This window comes from Populus alba, chromosome 8 (assembly GCF_005239225.2).
Source record: "Populus alba chromosome 8, ASM523922v2, whole genome shotgun sequence".
In the NCBI taxonomy this organism is placed as follows: Eukaryota; Viridiplantae; Streptophyta; class Magnoliopsida; order Malpighiales; family Salicaceae; genus Populus; species Populus alba.
In genome coordinates this window covers 3289945-3312220 of record NC_133291.1, presented here as the reverse complement: position 1 = coordinate 3312220, position 22276 = coordinate 3289945, and the positions used below count along the sequence as shown (strand labels likewise).

General features: G+C 34.3%; 2 protein-coding genes and 3 pseudogenes across 2 annotated transcripts; all 5 read left to right on the top strand.

Moving 5' to 3' along the window:
* Positions 1-1403: 1403 nt before the first annotated feature.
* Positions 1404-4733, top strand: LOC118052156 (heat shock cognate 70 kDa protein 2). Its single transcript, XM_035062997.2, has 3 exons — positions 1404-1688; positions 1898-3660; positions 4017-4733. Exons 1-3 carry the CDS (start codon positions 1478-1480, stop codon positions 4155-4157), a joined length of 2115 nt encoding a protein of 704 aa, XP_034918888.2. The 5' UTR covers positions 1404-1477; the 3' UTR covers positions 4158-4733.
* Positions 4267-5627, top strand: LOC118052158 (heat shock cognate 70 kDa protein 2-like; annotated as a pseudogene).
* A 2192-nt stretch (positions 5628-7819) lies between these two features.
* Positions 7820-10222, top strand: LOC118052160 (heat shock cognate 70 kDa protein 2-like; annotated as a pseudogene).
* Positions 10223-10906: 684 nt separating this feature from the next.
* Positions 10907-12264, top strand: LOC118052386 (heat shock 70 kDa protein 4-like; annotated as a pseudogene).
* Positions 12265-16158: 3894 nt separating this feature from the next.
* LOC118052161 (heat shock cognate 70 kDa protein 2) lies at positions 16159-19054 on the top strand. Its single transcript, XM_035063000.2, has 2 exons — positions 16159-16461; positions 17116-19054. The coding sequence occupies exons 1-2, from the start codon at positions 16248-16250 to the stop codon at positions 18846-18848; spliced, it is 1947 nt and encodes a 648-aa protein (XP_034918891.1). The 5' UTR covers positions 16159-16247; the 3' UTR covers positions 18849-19054.
* The last annotated feature ends 3222 nt before the right edge of the window (positions 19055-22276 follow it).

Sequence of the window (22276 nt, the reverse complement as noted above, 5' to 3'; positions counted from 1 at the left end):
AAAACATCTAAAATCCATGATTTATCAAAGAAAATATTTTGGAATTTCAAAGAGTGTTTATATTGCAGTGAAATTTCCTTTTTAAATTATTTTTTATATAAATTTATTAAAATAATATGTTTTTTATTTTTAAAAATTAATATTTTACATCAACACAAGTTGAATAGATTGAAAAACAAAAAAAAAAATTGAAGAGAAAGATATTCAAAGTTTTTCGAAAACATAATTGAACTATAAAAAAAAAAGCGAAACAAATAAAAATGGGAGAATAATGAGGTTTAGGGAATGGTAGGTTTTTTTCAAGAGTCTTTTTTTATTTTTTTATTTGAAATATATTAAATTAATATTTTTCTAATGTTTTTCTAATAATTTTGATGTGTCAATGTTAAAAATAAAAAATAAATATAAAAAGAAAAAATTATTTAAATATATTTTCCAATCTAAATAACCCCTTTTATAGTATGTGAAAAACTTTTTAAAAACTATGAAAAACAAATAAAAAAATTATAAATAAAATAAAATAAAAAAATTTAAATCAATTATCAAATTAATATAATCATGTATATTAGCTTCCGGACATGACCACAAGGTTTTTTTAATATTAAATTAATCTAAGATTTTAACACCATATAAAACAGTACCTTTAAAAACATTCGGTAACACTTCAGCTCATCTTGCATAAAAAATTATATTTATTAATATAAAACTTACAATAAAAAAAAATCAGCCCGTGAAAAAAAATTTAGAACATAAAATGAATTCTGTCTGTCTGTAATAACTATTTTAAAAAAATGCCCTCAAACACCTCTTGATTACTCACTGCGATTGCAATAACTATAGTTCAGTTCAATGTCTGTTTGGTAATGGTGCGTTGCCTGGAATTGAGAGTGAAAAAATAAATAAATTAAAAGCTGGTGATTTTGGAGAAGCAACCTGTACTCTCGAGTTGCTTCGGCTGCCATTTTTCTAATATAATTCAGGCCAAGGATGATTATTTTTTATTGAATTCAGTTTTTAATAATAAAAAATAACTAAATTAAATTTTTATTTTAAAAAATTAAACTAAATTAAAAATCAATTAGATCGGTTCAGTTTTTAGAATAAAAACTAGTTTCAATCAATTTCATTCAGTTTTCTTGATTTTGACTCTCGATTTTTTTTATTTTAGCTTGGATTTTTATGATTTGCTCGGTTTTTAGTGTGAATTTAATTTATTATTATTTTTTAAACTCCTAAAACCAAGCCAGTTATTTTTTTATAAATTCTAATAAATTTTATGAGGTTTTTTTATATATTTTGTTTTTTCCTCACCCCTAATTCAGGCACCGCAGGAATATAGATACAATGCAGTAGTAAATTTTATATGCATTTTAAATTCATTCAACTGCGCGTTGACTCTTTTTTTTTTTGCCCTAAACTTCCTTGATCTTTTTTTTTTTTTTCTTGTTTTTGATGATCTAATGGTTTTCTCTCGCTAATGGAAACAGACGATTCTACAGCGATTGGGATTGATTTGGGGACAACGTATTCTTGCGTTGGGGTTTGGCAAAATGGAAGAGTTGAGATTATACCAAATGATCAAGGCAACAGAATGACGCCTTCTTGTGTTGCCTTCACTGACACACAGCGTTTGATTGGTGAAGCTGCAAAGAACCAGGTTGTTTCCAACCCTGTCAACACCATCTTCGGTTAGTATTCTTAAGAAAAATTTACTTCGCAGTCTTCTTTTTTTGATTTAGTTCATTTTATGTTTCGTATGGCTCATGTTTCTGCGTGCTAGTGTTGTACAAGAATGAAGGATTTCATAGAAAGCTCTGTTTCTTCACTGTCAGTTTATGTTTATGCTAGAGGAAATTAAATTTTATACTGAAAGATAGTGTTGGTAAATGTAATACAGGTGCAAAAAGGTTAATTGGTCTGAGATTTAGCGATGTTGCTGTTCAGAGTGACATCCAGCACTGGCCGTTCAAGGTTGTTGCGGGTCCTCGTGACAAGCCCATGATTGTGGTTAATTACAAGCGTGAAGAGAGGCAGTTTGCTGCTGAAGAGATTTCGGCAATGGTACTCCGAAAGATGGGTGAGATTGCTGAAGCTTTCATCGGCAAAAGTGTGAAGAATGCAGTGATTACTGTTCCTGCCTACTTTATTGACTCTCAACGGCAGGCCACAAAAGATGCTGGTTTGATTGCTGGTTTTAATGTCATGCGTATTATTAACGAGCCCACCGCCGCTGCCTTGGCTTATGGTCTTCACAGGGATATAAACGATGGTGTGAAGAATGTGCTGGTCTTTGATTTAGGGGGCGGTACTTGTGATATCTCGTTGCTTGCCATTCTTGATCGTTTTGTTGAAGTGCGGGCCACAGCTGGAGACTCTCACCTTGGAGGCGAGGACTTTGACAACAGATTGGTGAATTACTTTGTTCAGGAATTCAAAAGGAGGAAAAGGAAGGACATTAGTGGAGATCCTTCAGCTCTTCGGCGGTTGCGAACTGCTTGTGAGAGGGCCAAGAGGAGTCTCTCACGTGATGTTCAAACTAACATTGAGATCGATTCATTGTATGAAGGTATTGACTTTTATTCCACCATTACTCGTGCAAGATTCGAGGAGCTGAACACGGATCTCTTTAGAAGGTGTTTGCAGCTGATGAAAAAGTGTTTGAGGGATTGTGATATGGATAAAAACAACATCGATGATGTTGTTCTTGTTGGTGGTTCTAGCCGGATTCCCAAGGTGCAGCTGCTACTGCAATACTTTTTCAATGGCAAAGAGCTGTGCAAGAGCATCAATCCTGATGAGGCAGTTGCCTATGGTGCTGCTGTTCAGGCTACTATCATGACTGGCGAAGGCAATGAGGAGGTGCAAAGCATGCTGCTTATGGATGTTTTACCCCTGTCCCTTGGGTTGGAAATTGCTGGCGGTGTTATGGATGTTTTGATAGAAAGGAACACTTCGATTCCCACATTAAAGGAGCGTATTTTCTCCACCTACGCAGACAATCAAACTGCTGTCTTGATCAAGATTTACGAGGGGGAGAGAACAAGGACTAGGGACAACAACTTACTGGGCACATTTGAGCTCTCTGGTATTGCTCCAGCACCCAAAGGTGTTCCTCAGATCAAAATAGGCTTTCACCTTGATGCAGATTGTATCTTGATTGTAAAAGCTGAGGATAAGACCAGTGGTCAGAAGAAAAAGATCACAATCACCAATGACAGGGGCAGGTGGTCCGAAAAAGAAATTCAGAAGATGGTCCACGAGGCCGAAAGGTACAAGTCTGAAGATGAAAAGCACAAGAAGTGGGCCGAGGCAAAGAATGAATTGGAGATTTTCGTCCGCAACATGAGAATAACAATTGGGGATGAGAAGAGAAGTTCAAAGCTGGCCACAGGTGACAAGAACAAGATTGAAGGTGCCATTGACCAGGCCATGAAGTGGCTGGATGGCAACCAGCTTGCAAGGAAAGATGATTTCGATGGCAAGTTGGGGGAGCTTGAGAGCATCTGCAATCCAATCATTGCGAAGATTTATAGAAGCGATGGTGCTTGTATGGGTACGTTAATGGAAGATGAAGTTTCTCCATCTGATGGGAGGGGCACATACGGAGATGAAGAACCATCTGATGGTTATGGCACATACGGAGATGAAGAACCATCGGAGGTCTGTTTTGATCTTTGAATATGTTGATGATGCACGTTTCTGCTTTTGCTACAATGTGTCTCTCTTTCTTGCTTTTATTTTGAATTTGAAAAATCTTCAAATTAATATCTTTTTTAATGTTTTTTTGTTATTTTGATTTGTTATGTTTTTTTTTTTTTTTTTTTACAGATTTGCTATGTTAAAAATATAAAAAAAATATTATATTAATATATTTTAAGTGAAAAAAACTATGTATCACAATATCAAACGCGATCAAAATACTAATCAAATCAAGAAGAATGGGATATGGTCTAGATGGACCGGCGATCGGAATTGATATGTGGACAATGTACTCATGCGTTGGTGTTTGGCAACAGGACATAGTAGAGAACGTACCAAATGATCAAGATAACAGAATGACGCCTTCTTGTGTTGCCTTCACTGGTATAGAGCGTCTGATTGGTGATGCTGCTACGAACCAGACTGTTATGAATCCCATCGACACCATTTTCAATTAGTGTTCAAATTTTGGACCCTGTTGATTCTAACTAAATAACTTTTTAGTCAAATTTAACTGTTCTTGCTTTCGAGTTTTTTTCATTTTTTGATGGGGTTTTAGACATCTATATGTATATGTTAAAGGATGCGACAATGTGGATTGGCAGGAGATTTAGTGATACTTTTGTGCAAAGCAATATCCAACAGTGGCCATTAAAAGTCCTTGAAGTTCCTCGTGACAAGCCCTTGATTGTGGTCAACTACAACGGTGAAGAGAAATAGTTTGCAGCTGAAGAAATATCTTCAATGGTCCTCTTAAAGATGCATCAAATTGCATAGGCTTACCTTGGCACTGCGATGAAGCTTGCAATACTCATTGCCCCTGCCTACTTCAATGTCCCTCAACGACAGGCCACAGTTGATGCAGGCAAGATTGCTGGTCTCATGTCATGCATATCATTAATGAGCCCACTGCTTCTGCAATGGCTTATGATCTTGAAAAGAGGGCAATTATTGTTGTTGAGAGGAATGTTTGACTTGGGTGGTGGTACTTTTGATGTCACCCTGCTTACTATTAAAGGGAATGACTCTTAGGTGAAGGCCACTGCTGGAGACTCCCGCCGTGGAGGTGAGGACTTTGATAACAGAATGATGAAGCACTTTGTTCAGGAATTTTGGAAGAGGAATAAGGAGAAGGATAGCAGGGGAAATGCCATGGCCCTCAAGAGGTTGAGTACTGAGAGGATGAAGAGGAGCCTCTCATCCTCTACTCAAGCTAACATTGAGATGGATTTGAAGCTGGTGGAGAAGTGTTTGAGGGATGCCAAGATGGACAAAAGCAGCATCAATGATATTGTTCTTATTGGTGGTTCCAATAGGATTCCCATGGTGCAACATTTATTGCAATATTTTTTCATTGGGAAGGAGCTGTACAAGAACATCAATCCAGAGGACGTTGTTGCCTACGGTGTTGCTGTCTTGAGTGGTGAAGATAATGAGAAAATGCAAGATCTGCTGCTTCTGGATGTAATTCCTATCCCTGGGGTTGGAAACTGCTGGTGGTATTGTGACTGTTTTGATCCCCAGAAACACCACCTTTCCCGCAAAGAAGGAAGAAGTTTTCTCCACCTACTCCGATGGTCAGCCTGGTGTCTTAATCAAGGTTTATGAAGGAGAGAGAACAAGAACTTGGGATCCATGCATTAGCAGTCATAAATTGTAATAACATTTGGAGGAAACTTCAGGACGTGGACTTCACGGTGTTTACAGTTAAATTCGTTTCAGTTTTCTAGCAGGCTGTGATGTTCTGCTTTTTGATAATCAAAGGTCTATGAAGATGAACTGTGGCTTGAATGAAGAACATTCTTTATAGCAGATTTCTCTTACACCGAGCTAGCGGGTGGGATCGAGTTCGGCGGTCTGGAAGACCTAACCTGATTATTTTTTGTAGCAAGATTTGTTACTGTTTCTTTTTCAAACCGCTGTTTACACTTCTCCTTGACTTAGACCTGAATTAAATTATTGGAGTAATGCTCTCGCATAGCAGTGCATCTCTGCTTTCATGCCAAGTTCTTCGTAACGGGCAAGCATGCCTGCCGTCCCTAGTTGAATTGATCTAGCAATTAACTTGACAAAGTAGTGGAGAAGTCATTTCTGTCGAAAAGCTTACACTCAACTGTATTACCGTACTATTTTGACATTTTCTTCGATTTCTGTAATTTTTATGATCACTGCACTTGAATTGGGTTCCCTTCTCTTCTTTTATTATTTAGGCTGGATTTGAAAATTTCTGTAACTTTTTGCGCGTGTAAGAGAGAGTATATGCGATGCCGTTGATATGTAATTTCAGCCTCCCAACTTCTTGGGTTAAATTGTTGAAAGAAAGAAGCAAGTAGTTGAGGAGGTTATATATTATTTATTATATTTAATTTTAATAGCTATAAATCTTGCCCTTGAGAAGTTCTCATTTGTTGAAATTGTTGAAAAAAAGAAGCAACTAGTTGAGGAGGTTATATATTTAATTTTTTGTTTTTTGTTTTGAGTTTTGAATTTTCATTTCTATTTCAATTTCCTAAGAAAATGAAAAATAATTTGATTTGACAAAGTAATAAAAAGATTCATTTCGTGTATTTATAAAGGTTTTCTAATTAGATGTTTTATGTTTTTTTTATTTGATTATCAATATCTTTATTTTTTTTAAATTAAGTATATGTATCTATTCTTATTTATTCCATTTGGATATCTTATGTATTTTTTTTAACTAATTAGTGTTTTCATCATTATTTTTTATATAATAAATTGACACTAGTCAAAATAAAAAAAAATTATATTTTAATTTTAAATGTTTGAAAAATATACGAAACAGCCCGCAATCTCGTGAGAAAACAAAAACCATCTCATTATCTAAAATCAAAAGAGAAGTTATAGAAATTTACATTAGCAAGACCGACCTGGAATGACCCAATCCAAAGTACGGGCCTAAAACAGAGAAAACATTTAAAATCCATGATTGATCGGGGAAAATATTTTGGAATTTCAAAGCTAGTTCGGAATTGTGTTACATTTGTATTTTTAAATGTTTTTTATTTAAAAATATTTTAGATAATATTTTTTTTTATTTTTTATTTATTATTTATATTATCACAACAAAACAATAAAAAAACACACAAAATAATTTGAAGAGAACCATATTCTATTTTTTTTTTTAAATATAGGTGGACCATAAAAAAAAAAAAAAAGTAAAGCAAGCGGAAATGGGAGAATAATGAGATTTAAGGGATGTTAGTTGCATTTCAAAAATGTTTTTTGTTTGAAAATTTATTAAAATAATATTTTTTTAGTGTTTTTTTAACAATTTTAATATGTCAATATCAAAAATAAAAATCAAATTTGAAAAAAAAAATAATTTGGATACCATTTTTCAATCTAAATAACCCTTTATACAATAGTTGAAAACATCCTAAATGTTTTTGAAAAAATTAATAAAAGAATTACCAATAAAATAAAATATATATATATATATATATATATATATAATCAACTAAAAAAACTAATATAAATCATGCATGGTAGTTTCTAAACCTTATGCAAGGCTTTTGTGGTGTTGGATTGATTTGAGATTTTAACATGATATTATACAACAGGACATCTGAAAAAGTTTGGTAAGATTTCAATTCAATCTAATATTTAGAATTGAAATTTATGTCAATAAACATAAAATTATACAACAAAAAAATCAGCCAAAAAATCATTATAAAAAAAAGACCCAAAGGATTTTGAAACATTGAATAATTTCTTTTTATACTGTTCAATAAATTTAATTGTAGAAGTAGAAAATCTTAAAATTAGCTGAAAAATATATTTTTATTATAGATTATTTTCAAGTAAAAAGTTCGTAAAAAATGAAATAAAAAATACATATTATATGGCTTAAGTAATTATCTATTTTAAAATATGCTCTCAAACACCCCTTGATTACCCACTGCGATTGCAATAACTGTAGGGTCAATTCAATGTCTGCGAGGAAATGGTGCCTTGCCTGGAATTGAGAGTGAATAAATAAATTAATTAAAAGCCGGTGATTTCGGAGAAGCAACCTGCACTGCTAAGTTGCTTCGGCTGCCATTTTTCTAATATAATCCAGGCACAGCAGGTATATAATAAATACAATGCAGCAGTGAATTTTATCTGCATTTTAAATTCATTCAACTGCGCGTTGACTCTTTTTTTTGGCACAAAACTTCCTGGATCTTTTTTTTTTCCTCGTTTTGATGATCTATTGCTTTTCTAGCTAATGGAAACAGACGATTCTACAGCGATTGGGATTGATTTGGGGACAACGTATTCTTGCGTTGGGGTTTGGCAAAATGGAAGAGTTGAGATTATACCAAATGATCAAGGCAACGGAATGACGCCTTCTTGCGTTGCCTTCACTGACACGGAGCGTTTGATTGGTGAAGCTGCAAAGAACCAGGTTGTTTCCAACCCTGTCAACACCATCTTCGGTTAGTATTATTAAGAAAAAAATTTTGATAAAAAAAAAAAGAAAAATTTACTTTGCAGTATTCGTTTTTTGATTTAGTTCATTTTATGTTTTGTATGGCTTATGTTTCTGCGTGCTAGTGTTGTACAAGGATGAAGGATTTCATAGAAAGCTCTGTTTCTTCACAGTCAGTTTATGTTTATGCTAGAGGAAATTAAATTTTATACTGAAAGATAGTGTTGTTAAATGTAATACAGGTGCAAAAAGGTTAATTGGTATGAGATTTAGCGATGTTGCTGTTCAGAGTGATATCCAGCACTGGCCGTTCAAGGTTGTTGCGGGTCCTCTTGACAAGCCCATGATTGTGGTTAATTACAAGAGTGAAGAGAGGCAGTTTGCTGCTGAAGAGATTTCGGCGATGGTACTCCGAAAGATGGGTGAGATTGCTGAAGCTTTCATCGGCAAAAGTGTGAAGAATGCAGTGATTACTGTTCCTGCCTACTTCATTGACTCTCAACGGCAGGCCACAAAAGATGCTGGTTTGATTGCTGGTTTTAATGTCATGCGAATTGTTAACGAGCCCACCGCCGCTGCCATGGCTTATGGTCTTCACATGGATATAAACTATGGTGCGAAGAATGTGCTGGTCTTTGATTTAGGGGGCGGTACTTGTGATGTCTCGTTGCTTGTCATTGAAGACCGTATAGTTGAAGTGCTGGCCACAGCTGGAGACTCTCACCTTGGAGGCGAGGACTTTGACAGCAGATTGGTGAATTACTTTGTTCAGGAATTCAAAAGGAGGAAAAAGAAGGACATTAGTAGAGATCCTTCAGCTCTTAGGCGGTTGCGAACTGCTTGTGAGAGGGCCAAGAGGAGTCTCTCACGTGATGTTCAAACTAACATTGAGATCGATTCATTGTATGAAGGTATTGACTTTTATTCCACCATTACTCGTGCAAGATTCGAGGAGCTGAACACGGATCTCTTTAGAAGGTGTTTGCAGCTGGTGAAAAAGTGTTTGAGGGATTGTGATATGGATAAAAACAACATCGATGATGTTGTTCTTGTTGGTGGTTCTAGCCGGATTCCCAAGGTGCAGCTACTACTGCAATACTTTTTCAATGGCAAAGAGCTGTGCAAGAGCATCAATCCTGATGAGGCAGTTGCCTATGGTGCTGCTGTTCAGGCTACTATCTTGAGTGGCGAAGGCAATGAGGAGGTGCAAAGCATGCTGCTTCTGGATGTTTTACCCCTGTCCCTTGGGTTGGAAATTGCTGGCGGTGTTATGGATGTTTTGTTAGAAAGGAACACTTCGATTCCCACAATAAAGGAGCGTATTTTCTCCACCTACGCAGACAATCAAACTGCTGTCTTGATCAAGATTTATGAGGGAGAGAGAACAAGGACTAGGGACAACAACTTACTGGGCACATTTGAGCTCTCTGGTATTGCTCCAGCACCCAAAGGTGTTCCTCAGATCAAAATAGGCTTTCTCCTTGATGCAGATTGTATCTTGATTGTAACAGCTGAGGATGAAGACCAGTGGTCAGAAGAAAAGATCACAATCACCAATGACAGGGCAGGTGGTCCGAAAAAGAAATTCAGAAGATGGTCCACGAGGCCGAAAGGTACAAGTCTGAAGATGAAAAGCACAAGAAGTGGGCCGAGGCAAAGAATGAATTGGAGATTTTTGTCCGCAACATGAGAATAACAATTGGGGATGAGAAGAGAAGTTCAAAGCTGGCCACAGGTGACAAGAACAAGATTGAAGGTGCCATTGACCAGGCCATGAAGTGGCTGGATGGCAACCAACTTGCAAGGAAAGATGATTTCGATGGCAAGTTGGGGGAGCTTGAGAGCATCTGCAATCCAATCATTGCGAAGATTTATAGGAGCGATGGTGCTTGTATGGGTACGTTAATGGAAGATGAAGTTTCTCCATCTGATGGGAGGGGCACATACGGAGATGAAGAACCATCGGAGGTCTGTTTTGATCTTTGAATATGTTGATGATGCACGTTTCTGCTTTTGCTACATGTGTCTCTCTATCTTGCTTTTATTTTGAATTTGAAAATTCTTCAAATTAATATCTTTTTTAATGTTTTTTTTTATTATTTTTGATTTGTTTTTATGTTTTTTTTTTTTTACATATGCTATGTTAAAAATATAAAAATATTATATTAATATATTTTAAGTACAAAAAACTATGTTCACAATATCAAAATTTATACTAATCAAATCAAAAGAATGGGATTAGATGGACGGCGATCGGAATTGATATGTGGACAATGTACTCATGCGTTGGTGTTTGGCAATAGTGGAGAACGTACCAAATGATTATTTTTTAACAAATTTTTCTTAGTGAAATTTCTTGAGTTTGAACTTTGTAAATATTATATTATTTTATATTTAATTATTATTAATTAAAATAAAAATAACTTTAATTAGTCAAATTATAATTGTTCTTGCTTTCGAGTTTGTTTCAATTTTTTGATGGGGTTTTAGACATCTATATGTTAAAGGATGCGACAACAACAATGTGTTATGGATTGCTGTCACCTCCAGGAGATGGTTTCCTTGCCTCTAAAACTGTGAATTTTGTTTACTCTTTGATTTACTTGGGAGAGGCCATAAAAACCTTGATTTTTAAGTTCCAGCTCACTGAAATTAAATTGTGTTCAACGATGAAGAAAATAGTTAGCTGAAAGAAATATCTTCAATGGTCTTTCTCTTTAAAGCGATGCATCAAATTGCTAGGCTTCCTTAAGGTGCGTTTGGTAAATGACGATGAATGTCACGGAGTTGCAATACTCATCGCCCCTGCCTCCCTTCAATGTCCTCAACGACAGGCCACACAGGCACTCTGTAATATGCATATCGAGCCCACTGCTAAAAACTGCAATGGCTTGTTATGAAAAGAGGGCAATTATTGTTGTTGAGAGGAAAGCTTGACTTGGTTGGTGGTACTGTTGATGTTTACTATTAAAGGGAATATCTCTTAGGTCAAGGCCACTGCTGGAGACTCCCGTATGGAGGTGAGGATCACTTTGATATGATGAAGCACCAACTTTTGTTCCGGAATTTTGAAAAAAATAAGGAGAAGGATAGCAGAAATGCCATGGCCCTCAAGAGGTTGAGTACTGCTTGTGAGAGGATGAAGAGGAGCTTTCTCATCCTCTACTCGCTCAATATTTTCTTTTTCACATTGAGATGCATTTGAAGCTGGTGGAGAAGTGTTTTGTAAGATGGACAAAAGCAGCATCAATGATATTGTTTCATATTAGCAACATGGTTTCGAATTCCCATGGTGCAACATTTATTGCAATATTTTTTCATTGGGAAGGAGCTCTACAAGAACATCAATCCAGATGAGGCAGTTGCCTACGGTGCTGCTGTCTTGAGTGGTGAAGATAATGAGAAAATGCAAGATCTGTTGCTTCTGGATGTAATTCTTGTCCCTGGGTTGGAAACTGCTGGTGGTATTGTGATTGTTTTGATCCCCAGAAACACCACCTTTCCCACAAAGAAGGAAGAAGTTTTCTGCACCTACTCGGATGGTCATCCTTGTTTCTTGATCAAGGTTTATAAATGAGAGAGAACAAGAACTTGGGGCATCAACTTGCCTGGCAGTTTTAGCTCTCGGGATTTCCTCCAGTACCCAGGGGTGTTCCTTAGATCAAGGTAACTTTTGATATTGATGCAAATGGCATCTTGATTGTGTCAGGTGAGGATGTGACCAGTTGTCCAAAAAAGAGATTGAAAAGATGGCTCAGAAGGTTGAGACATACAAGGCTGAAGATGAAAAGCACAAGAACATGGTAGGGGCGAAAAATGTGTTGGATAATGCCCACAACATCAGAAACCGCGTTGGATATAATAATATAAGTTTGAAACTGGTTGAAGATGACAAGAACATTGAAGATGCTATTGATCAGGCGAGCGATGGGCTGAATTGTGTCAAGACAGATGAGTTGGATCAGTTGAAGGAGCTTCGAGTGTCAGCAATACTATCATTGCCACGATGAAGTTCCTCTGTTTGTTGGCAGCGAGACAGCTCCAGCCATTGGAGAAATTAACTAGGTTTGTCGATCTTTTTGAATATTATGACCAAGTATGGTACTATATTTTTCAGGGATTATTTGACATCTCCCCTTTCCTACGAAACATACATGTTTCCTTGGTCTTGCCACGATGTCTTCACTTTTTCTCTCTGGTTGGCGCTCAAATTGTTTAAGTAGACTATTATTAAAAGGTGGACTCAACAGAACGTGCAACTAGCTAATCACCATTCGCGACTAGATAGTGAACCAATCAGCACAAAAATTCTGGAAATACTCGAGCAGGCACCTTCAACTGCAAGATGAATTTACCACATCAATCTTAACAATTTAAGTTTTGGCATCCTGCCTGGATTGAATTCGAATATGAAATAGTTTCATTGTGTACGGAATATATGGAGAGAGGTTGCACACTTGATAAATAAATAATCGTGGAATCCGCCTGCATGCATGGTTTGCTATTAATCAAGGTTTTTCTTGTGTTCATGCACTGCTTAAAAAAGAATTGAGGCTTGTTGCGAGGGCTCTAACAGTGAATCAAAATTTCTTTCTTCTTGATGCTTAGAGCTTAGACTTGTCAAATTAGGTAGTGTTTAGAAACGCGGTTGAAACGGCGTTTTTAAAATATTCAAAAGTTTTTTTTTGTTTTTTTGCTAAAATTTAATACGGTTTGTACTTTTTAGATCGTTTTGATGTGCTGATGTTAAAAATAATTTTTAAAAAATTAAAAAAAAATCATTAACATATATTTCGGCATGAAAAGTTATTTAAAAAATAACCGTCATCACACTACCAAACACGCTTACTAAGCGTTTCTGTGTGCCAAGGTTGATTGAGTTCTCAATGTATTGACTACTGAATATTCGGTGTTTCCCTTTTCTTTTCTTCTAAAAGTTATGCTCGTTGATCTTGCATATAGGGGTGTTCAAAAAAACCGATTAATCGAGAAAATAAAAAAAACCGATTAACCGAGAAAACCAAAAAAACCAATGAAAAATTAACCAAGAAAACCGAACCAAGATGAAAAACCGATTAAACTGATTTTTAAAACCATAAAATCTTACCGGTTCGGTTCAGTTTTGGTTTTACAATAAAAACCGGTGAACCGAACCAAACCAAACCAAGTCACCAACCATAAAATAAAAGACCTATAAATACTAGTCCACAGTTAACCTAACCCTAATAATATTACATTCGCTGCCGCCCAGACCAGAGACTAGTTTTCCTTTCTTCATTTCCCTTTTAATTTTCATCCATTCTGCGTCTCTACCCTCTATATCTGTCTCTTTTAACAAAAACCCACATATTCATTTCCTTGGCTTCTCTCTTCACTTCACGTTTCGGTCTTTGTTTTATTTCTCACTCGCACATCTGTCTTTCACCATTTGCAAATTTGCAGAGCCAAACAAGTAGGCAGGCATGAGCTGTCACGATTCAAAGTTTTTCTCAACGACCAAGAAAGGTGAAATCCTTGAGCTCAAAGAAGAGCTCAATTCTCAGTACAAAGTCCATTCATCGTCTTTCTCCTTTCCATTTTGATCGAGTTGTTAGATTTGCTTGATTTTGATTTATTGATTCCGTTGAACTTTCTTCTGCAACTAGAGTTTCATTAGAGGATTGACTTTTTTATTAATTATGTTCATGTTGCTGAGAATGTCGGGATTTCCTTAGATTTGGTTTTTTGTTTATTATTATATATTGAGAATTAAATGGAGCTATTAGGGATCATCTTATGCAAAATATCCTTTTGTGAAGGAAATCTATTGTATAGTTTTCATGTTTGGCATTTGGATTTTAGGAATTCAGGTGATTAGGTTTCCTGATTTTAAAGCCAAAAAACCAAAGTTAACCGAACAGAACTGGTTCAGTTTGAACCGGAATTCGGTTCGGTTTGGTTTGATTTTTCAAAAATTTGAATCCCTCAGTTCGGTTGGTTTTTGTGGTTCAAACCGAACCGAACCGAACCATGAACAGGCCTACTTGCATATATTTGGCACTGCGTTTTAGGTGGGTTAGATAATTTTTTTAAAAAAAATATATTTAAAAATTATTATTTTTTATTTTGAGATTATTTTAATATGTTGGTATTAAAAATAATTTTTTTAAAAATAAAAAAATATATTATTTTAATTTATTTTAAAAAATTATTAATATGAAATTTCAAAGCAGCTTTTTTTGTTGAAAGGTAAGGATGAAGGAAACTTATTGAAGAAACTAACGGTGTTGCACATAAATAAGAGGAGAGAGGGTGGAATAAGGATGTCCGGACGTCAAAAGAAAAGGCATCAATCACGAATTCTATTTGTTTGATAATGTGATTATAATTATTTTTTAAATAATATTTTATATTAAAATATATGTTAATAATATTTTTTTTTTTTTTTTAATATTAACATATTAAAATGATTTAAAAATACTAAAAACATATTAATTTTAAATTAATAAAAAAATTAAATTTTTTTTAAAATATTTTTAGAACATAGAAATAAAACCTGCGAGAGATGGAACAGCAATAGTGCATGTTTTGCTGAAGATAAAGGACAATCCAATTAGTATTATGTTTTCTTATTTTTATTATGCTGTCATTCTGTTTTAGTATCTGTTTATGTTTGGGGATGTTTGCATCGGCTTTTCATGAATTTTTTAATTAAGTTTTTGTTAAATCATTTTCATATTAAAAAATAAAAAATAAAATATTATTTTAATATATTTTTAAATAAAATATATTTTAAAAATATCTTCAATTATTTTAGCTTTTATAAGTGGTTCCAAGAGTATGGAATCTACATCTATATCACGTAATCCGTTATCTTCAAGATACTTTGAGTGTGGTTGATGGCAGAGGTTTTTCAAGGAAATAAAAGCATGATGTAGGCATTAACCTTGACTCGGATTCTAGACCATACGAAACAAGGAAATATCAGGACTCTATGCCAAGCTTTCCTTTGATTATTGCCAGCTATTAACTTTGCAGAAAAATATGCTGCCAAAAGAAATCACATAACGTTGATATCCATAATGAAACGGAAAAATAAATGGCCTGGATTGCTACCTTGGATTAAAGCTATTCCAACCATTCTGAGAATAATTTCAGGATTTATAAAATTAATTCAAATATATATAAATTAATTTAAAATATTTATATTAATAAAAAAATATTCCAATAATACTCGAATTTATTCATAAACCAAATTACCTTTTCAATTTAAAAAATACCAAATTTTCATCCTTAAAATAATTTAATTTTACAATGCTTTACTTTTAGGCATGTTAGGGTTTTATCAACTTTATCTTGTTTAAATGTGCTATGTATCATGTATTTTTGTGTGTGTTGATATTGTGATATAATATGTTTTTTTAATTTTTTTTTGCATGAAAATATTTTAATTTTTTAATATTATTAATATATTAAAATTATCAAAAGAAACATTAAAACACTACTTCAACTTAATATATATTTTTTGAAAACAAACATATTCTTAAAAAGAATTTAAAAACAGAAATCATCTCAAAACAAACCTCGAATTATTTTTATTTATAATTTTTTTTAATGTTTTATGAGATCATTTAGTGGCCAGAATTGATTGAATTCGAGTGGGTTAGTGTTTGAGGTTGGAATGTTTAGCTCAAGGGATAATTTGAGTCAAGGAAAAAGTTCATGATTTCTCACTGCTACTACTGAGGTTCAATAGAATGGATGACATGTTGTTTAATGTGTAAATCAAATCCAGGTTAACAATGAATGGATGGACGGTTGTTTTCCTTATAGCATTTCCTACACGACAAGCCGTTTGCTATTAAGCAGAATCGTCGGCTAGTCAAACAAAGACCACACACGTTCCCACGCGAGAAATATCAACATATCCACACCGTCCATGAACTGTAGAACCAACGGCTCAGATATACACACCTCTTCAATCGAACATTCTAGAACCAAACTCAAGAAAAACAAACCACTATAAATACTCCCATTAACCCTCGTAGCAAAACACTTTAAATACCTCTAGTTACACAAGCCCTAATATTTTTTTTCTAATTTCTTAGTCGCTAAACATTTAGATCTAATCATAATGGCCGGAAAAGGAGAAGGACCGGCTATCGGTATTGATCTAGGCACCACCTACTCATGCGTCGGTGTGTGGCAACATGATAGAGTGGAAATCATAGCCAACGATCAAGGCAACAGAACGACGCCGTCTTATGTTGCCTTCACTGACACCGAGCGTTTGATCGGCGATGCTGCTAAGAACCAGGTTGCCATGAACCCAATCAACACCGTTTTTGGTTAGTATTCTCTCTCTACCGACTTTTTTATTTTATTTTTCTTAAGATCTGGATTCAACGTATTGTTTTTTTCTTTTTTCTTAAGAGCTGGATTCAAAGTGTATTAATTTTTTGCTACCTGAGATATGGATTCGAAGATTTGTTTTTGCTTGTGGGTTTAAATTCTGATTAATGATTTTGTTTTAGGATGTAATTTTGGATTTTAGATTTAGAAATCCGCTTGGTAATGCTTTTCTAGATACGAGGTGTCTTTATTTTATTGGAACAAATCTAGATACTCTTTATACAGAGAAATTATGCAAGTATTTTATCTTATGTGTAAATCAGGTTCGTTTCAGTTTTTTAATTAAATGAGCTTTCTACTCGTCCGGGAATAAAAGAGAAGCAGTGTCTGGTTTGATTAGATCTGAACACAATTTTATTGTCCTGTTTTTGAATCTCAAGCATGAAGTTATTTTATTATATAATTTTCATAGCTTATCAAAAGATTAAAGATGGTAGCTGCTTGACTTAAATCTGTGGCAGATCTGTCACGTTATATGATTTCATGGTATCATTTTTTTTTGTTAAATTTATTTTTTTTATTTTTAAAATTTTGTTTCTTTTGTTTTATAAAATAGGTGTGATTGTTAATTGGTGTTTTAAATTTTGCAGATGCTAAACGTTTGATTGGTAGGAGATTTAGTGATGCTTCAGTCCAGGGTGATATTAAGCACTGGCCCTTCAAGGTTACTCCTGGTGCTGGCGACAAGCCCATGATTTCAGTGAACTATAAAGGTGAAGAGAAACAATTTTCCGCTGAAGAAATTTCTTCCATGGTTCTTATTAAGATGCGGGAGATCGCTGAAGCTTACCTTGGCACCACTATCAAGAATGCTGTGGTCACTGTCCCTGCTTACTTTAATGACTCACAAAGGCAGGCTACTAAGGATGCTGGTGTTATTGCTGGTCTGAATGTGATGCGTATTATCAATGAGCCCACCGCTGCTGCCATTGCTTACGGTCTTGATAAGAAGGCGACCAGTGTGGGTGAGAAGAATGTGTTGATTTTTGATCTGGGTGGTGGTACTTTTGATGTCTCTCTTCTTACCATAGAGGAGGGTATCTTTGAGGTTAAATCCACGGCTGGAGATACCCATCTTGGAGGTGAGGATTTTGATAACAGAATGGTGAACCACTTTGTCCAAGAGTTCAAGAGGAAGAATAAGAAGGATATCAGCGGAAATCCCAGAGCTCTTAGGAGGCTGAGAACTGCTTGTGAGAGGGCAAAGAGGACTCTTTCATCTACTGCACAGACCACCATCGAGATTGATTCTCTCTACGAGGGAATTGACTTTTACTCAACCATCACTCGTGCAAGATTTGAGGAGATGAACATGGATCTCTTCAGGAAATGTATGGAGCCTGTTGAGAAGTGTTTGAGGGATGCCAAGATGGACAAGAGCACTGTCCATGATGCTGTCCTTGTTGGTGGTTCCACTAGGATTCCAAAGGTGCAGCAGCTTTTGCAAGACTTCTTCAATGGGAAAGAGCTCTGCAAGAGCATCAACCCTGACGAGGCTGTTGCTTACGGTGCTGCTGTTCAGGCTGCTATCTTGAGTGGCGAGGGGAATGAGAAGGTGCAGGATCTGCTGCTTCTTGATGTTACTCCTTTGTCGCTTGGACTGGAAACTGCTGGAGGTGTCATGACTGTCTTGATCCCAAGGAACACCACCATTCCCACCAAGAAGGAGCAAGTTTTCTCTACTTACTCTGACAATCAACCTGGTGTGCTCATCCAAGTTTACGAGGGTGAGAGGACAAGAACGAGGGACAACAACTTGCTCGGTAAATTCGAGCTCTCTGGCATTCCTCCTGCACCCAGGGGTGTTCCTCAGATCACTGTCTGCTTTGATATTGATGCAAACGGTATCTTGAACGTGTCGGCTGAGGACAAGACCACTGGTCAGAAGAACAAGATCACAATTACCAATGACAAGGGTAGGCTGTCCAAGGAGGACATTGAGAAGATGGTCCAGGAGGCCGAGAAGTACAAGTCAGAAGATGAGGAGCACAAGAAGAAGGTTGAGTCCAAGAACTCTTTGGAGAACTATGCCTACAACATGAGGAACACTGTCAAGGATGAGAAGATCAGCTCCAAGCTGGCTGCAGATGACAAGAAGAAAATTGAGGATGCGATTGACCAGGCTATCCAGTGGCTAGACAGCAACCAGCTTGCAGAAGCGGATGAGTTTGAGGACAAGATGAAGGAACTTGAGAGCATCTGCAATCCTATCATTGCTAAGATGTATCAAGGTGCTGGAGCTGATATGGGTGGTGGCATGGAAGAAGATGCTCCTCCAGCTGGCAGCGGCGGTGCTGGTCCTAAGATTGAGGAGGTCGATTAAGTTGGCTGATGACTTATGCGATCCCTGTTTGTTTTCTGGGATATTTATCTTTTTACTTTCCATAGCTATTATTATCTTTTAGGTTTATGATTCTGTCCCCTTCTTGAGAAGGGCATTTCCGGTAGTAACTTACATCTTTTGATTTTTTGTTGTTCTATTGAAACTGCAATAGCAATTGAAATTCTGGGGATTTTACCTTGTGGCGATTTAGCTTGTCTTGCTTTTTAAAGAAAATTACTTCATTGTGGGTTATGTATTCGAAGAAGCTCATAGTACGTTTGTTGCGTTTGCTGTTGCAACAAACCACGGACACAACGGAAACTTGAAGTGGGTAACTAGCATACCGTTCATTACTGTGTAAGGACCCACCATTAATAACGTTTAAAATGCAGGATTGTTAAAAGCAGGTCAAAAGCTGCTTTTAACTCGTGGAGGGGACAGTCCCGGTAGAGAGCGACTTTATTGTTCCGGCCTGTACAGTTTAAAACTAGATTTTATTTGGTAAAATAAAAAGTTTATTTTTTATTTTTAATTGGATTTTACTTAAAAAAAATTAGTATATTTATATAATTTTATTTGTAATTTTATTTTTATTTTTGATATTATTTAAATGTTATATGTTTAAAAAATCAAGAAAAATATAAAAATATAGTTTTTATAATTTAATAAAATAATAAAAAATATTTTATATAGAATATTATTTATTTTATAATATAATAACACTGGTTAAAATTACTATATTTAAATTAAAAATTATTAATATAAATATATATTTTTTAAAATTATTTTATAATTTTAAAAAACATTTTTAACCTAACACATTAAATTATATTTTTTTTAATTTTAATTTTAATTAATTTAGCTTTAACTTAATATAAATAAATATTATATCAATTTTAACTAGAACAATTATTTTTTAAAATAATTGTTTTAAATTATAATTATAAAAATTATCACAAGACAAAACACTAACCATGCAGTGTGAGAAAATATCAATGCATGAGCACATACCTGCGAGGATTTCAAAAGCTAGCAATTCTGTTTGCATGGCCCAGTAGTTTTCTCCGTCGATCTGGACTGGACTATGCTTATCAAAGTTTGAATCGGCCCAGCTTTCTATATAGGTGGAAGGTTTGAATGGTTGGGCCTAGGTCCCCAAACTCGTCACCGTAAGCAAGCCCATTTTCAATCACTTATCTTCGTTTGCATGACCGACCCAGGATGCTAACTACAACTGTCAGTCAGAAAAGTATTGGGGTCATCATCTGGCCTCTTTGCAAGGCAACAGACAACCATACTAAGACCCTTTGACTCCGAATAACAAAATAATTTGCAATCATACTGACAATACTTAAAACCCTGATTTGGGTTTCTAAATTGGATCTTTAAAAAAAAAGTATTAAAAAGCCCCACTTACATAATGTGGTTGGTGGATTCCAGTCCACACTGTGCCATAAAGCCCAAGGAGTTTATTATTTCTTTTTCTTTCTAGAAGGTCCTCTTCTTTTTCATATTTAAAATGTTTAGGAGAGGTTATTTTTAAAAGTATATTTTATTTAAAAATATATTACAATAATATTTTTTATTTTTAAAAAAATTATTTTTGATATTAGTACATCAAAATAATTTGAAAATACTAAAAAATATTAATTTGAAATAAATAAAAAATATTAAAAAATATATTTTTAAAATACAAAAATATACATGTATCTTAAACCATGACTTCACAAGGGTCCAGGATAAGCATCAGCTTCAGCTTGATCTTGAGCAGGCTTTTTTATTTTTTATTTTTATTTTTCTTGAGAATAGCTTGTTCAAGCATTGGAACCAACATTAGGTTCGCATTAGAAAGGGATTCCGATTAATTAGAACAAGAAAAGTTTAAAGTCTTGCAAACTAAGCAATTTCATCCTTTAACTATCAATCGTTTCTCAACATTACCCTTTCGGTTGTTTTGGTTGACGGCAATAAATAGAAATCATTGAAAAGAAGAAACTTTAACGACGTGTCATGTGCAATGTGCTTCCTCTGAAGAACATCGGTAATGGGTCCATTTGTCATTGCATTCTGTGACTCGAGCCAAAAATCAAAATTAATATTGTCGCTTGCAATTATTCATTTCACAGTCAGATCTACAGCACAGCAAAAAATTAATGATCAATTGGGGTCCCTGTACTGGATACAGAGTTTGCACGTTTAAAATCCACGAAGAGGTTTTGCCTTTATAAAAACGAGGATTTTATTATTATTATTATTAGTATGGAATTTTCGGTTAGTTGATGTGTATTTTATTAATTCTACAAGTTATGAAATTAACGACCGTTGTAAACCTCTAGTAATTATCATAATAGCAACCACAAAGTTCAAATCTAAAATTACAGAGAAACAAACCCTTTAATTTTAAACTTTTATTATTAGACCATCCATTAAATAGTTAAACAAAGATTTTTTTTGTTTTGCTAGGGACATCATTTTGTGATTTTTTTTTTTTTTATGGTCAGAGTTAATTGAGCAGTGTTTGATGGATGAAGGGTCTAATTTGAATGTTTTTATTTTAGGATCCGAATAGGGATTGCGTGATATTTAAGGAAATATATCTTTCTTATTGAAAACCGAGTGTTATTTAAATAAATCTGAATATCTAAACTAGTTCTGATGATTTTTATTTTAAATAGATGATTTGAACAGTTATCTCCTCCTCCAATTATATTTTGAAATGATCAAGCATGTTAATAGTTTATAGTCTGTTTTATTTAGTTTAGATTCCACAATTGTTATAAAAAAAAAACAGAGTAATTTTATAGTGATTATTAAAACAACACTAATTACTTTTTATGTATCATTTTTTTTTATTATGAAAACATGTTTGTTTATATGATAAACATGGAATAAAAAAAATACATAAGATATCGTTCCTTTTTATGGATATAGATATAGTATATTTTTTTGGTCTAGTATATTAGAGTTAAGCCCGTGATGAATTAGAAGTCTGAACTCAACTAGCTTTGTAGTTTTATGGTGCATATTTTTAGTATTAGTTTTTGTATTTGTGATGTAAAAAATACAGTTAAGTATTTGATAATTTTATGTCCGTGAAGTCTATAAAAAAATTGGATTTGAAATGCAGTTTTTTATAAAAAAAAAATTTACATTTTTTTTTAATTGAGTTTCATAAAACTCTTTTTATTTTTGCATTTCAAAAGTATTTTTTCAAAATTTTAAATTTTTTTATTTTTTTCTTTACTTCAATTTATTTATTTATTTTGTATTTTAATATTATTTTGATTCGTTGATATCAAAAAAAAATTTTAAAAAATAAAAAATCTATTTTAATGCATTTATAAATAAAAAGCACTTTTGTAAAGCAAATACAACCAAATATTTTATACATATTTTTTGCTACACATAAACCTTGATTATAATTTTTA

Coding starts and splice junctions, on each gene's coding strand:
- LOC118052156 (XM_035062997.2), top strand. CDS start 1,478: ATGGAAACAGACGATTCTACAGCGATTGGGATTGATTTGGGGACAACG. Junction 1,689..1,897: donor CCCTGTCAACACCATCTTCG/GTTAGTATTCTT, acceptor AATGTAATACAG/GTGCAAAAAGGTTAATTGGT. Junction 3,661..4,016: donor GAGATGAAGAACCATCGGAG/GTCTGTTTTGAT, acceptor GTTTGGCAACAG/GACATAGTAGAGAACGTACC.
- LOC118052161 (XM_035063000.2), top strand. CDS start 16,248: ATGGCCGGAAAAGGAGAAGGACCGGCTATCGGTATTGATCTAGGCACC. Junction 16,462..17,115: donor CCCAATCAACACCGTTTTTG/GTTAGTATTCTC, acceptor TAAATTTTGCAG/ATGCTAAACGTTTGATTGGT.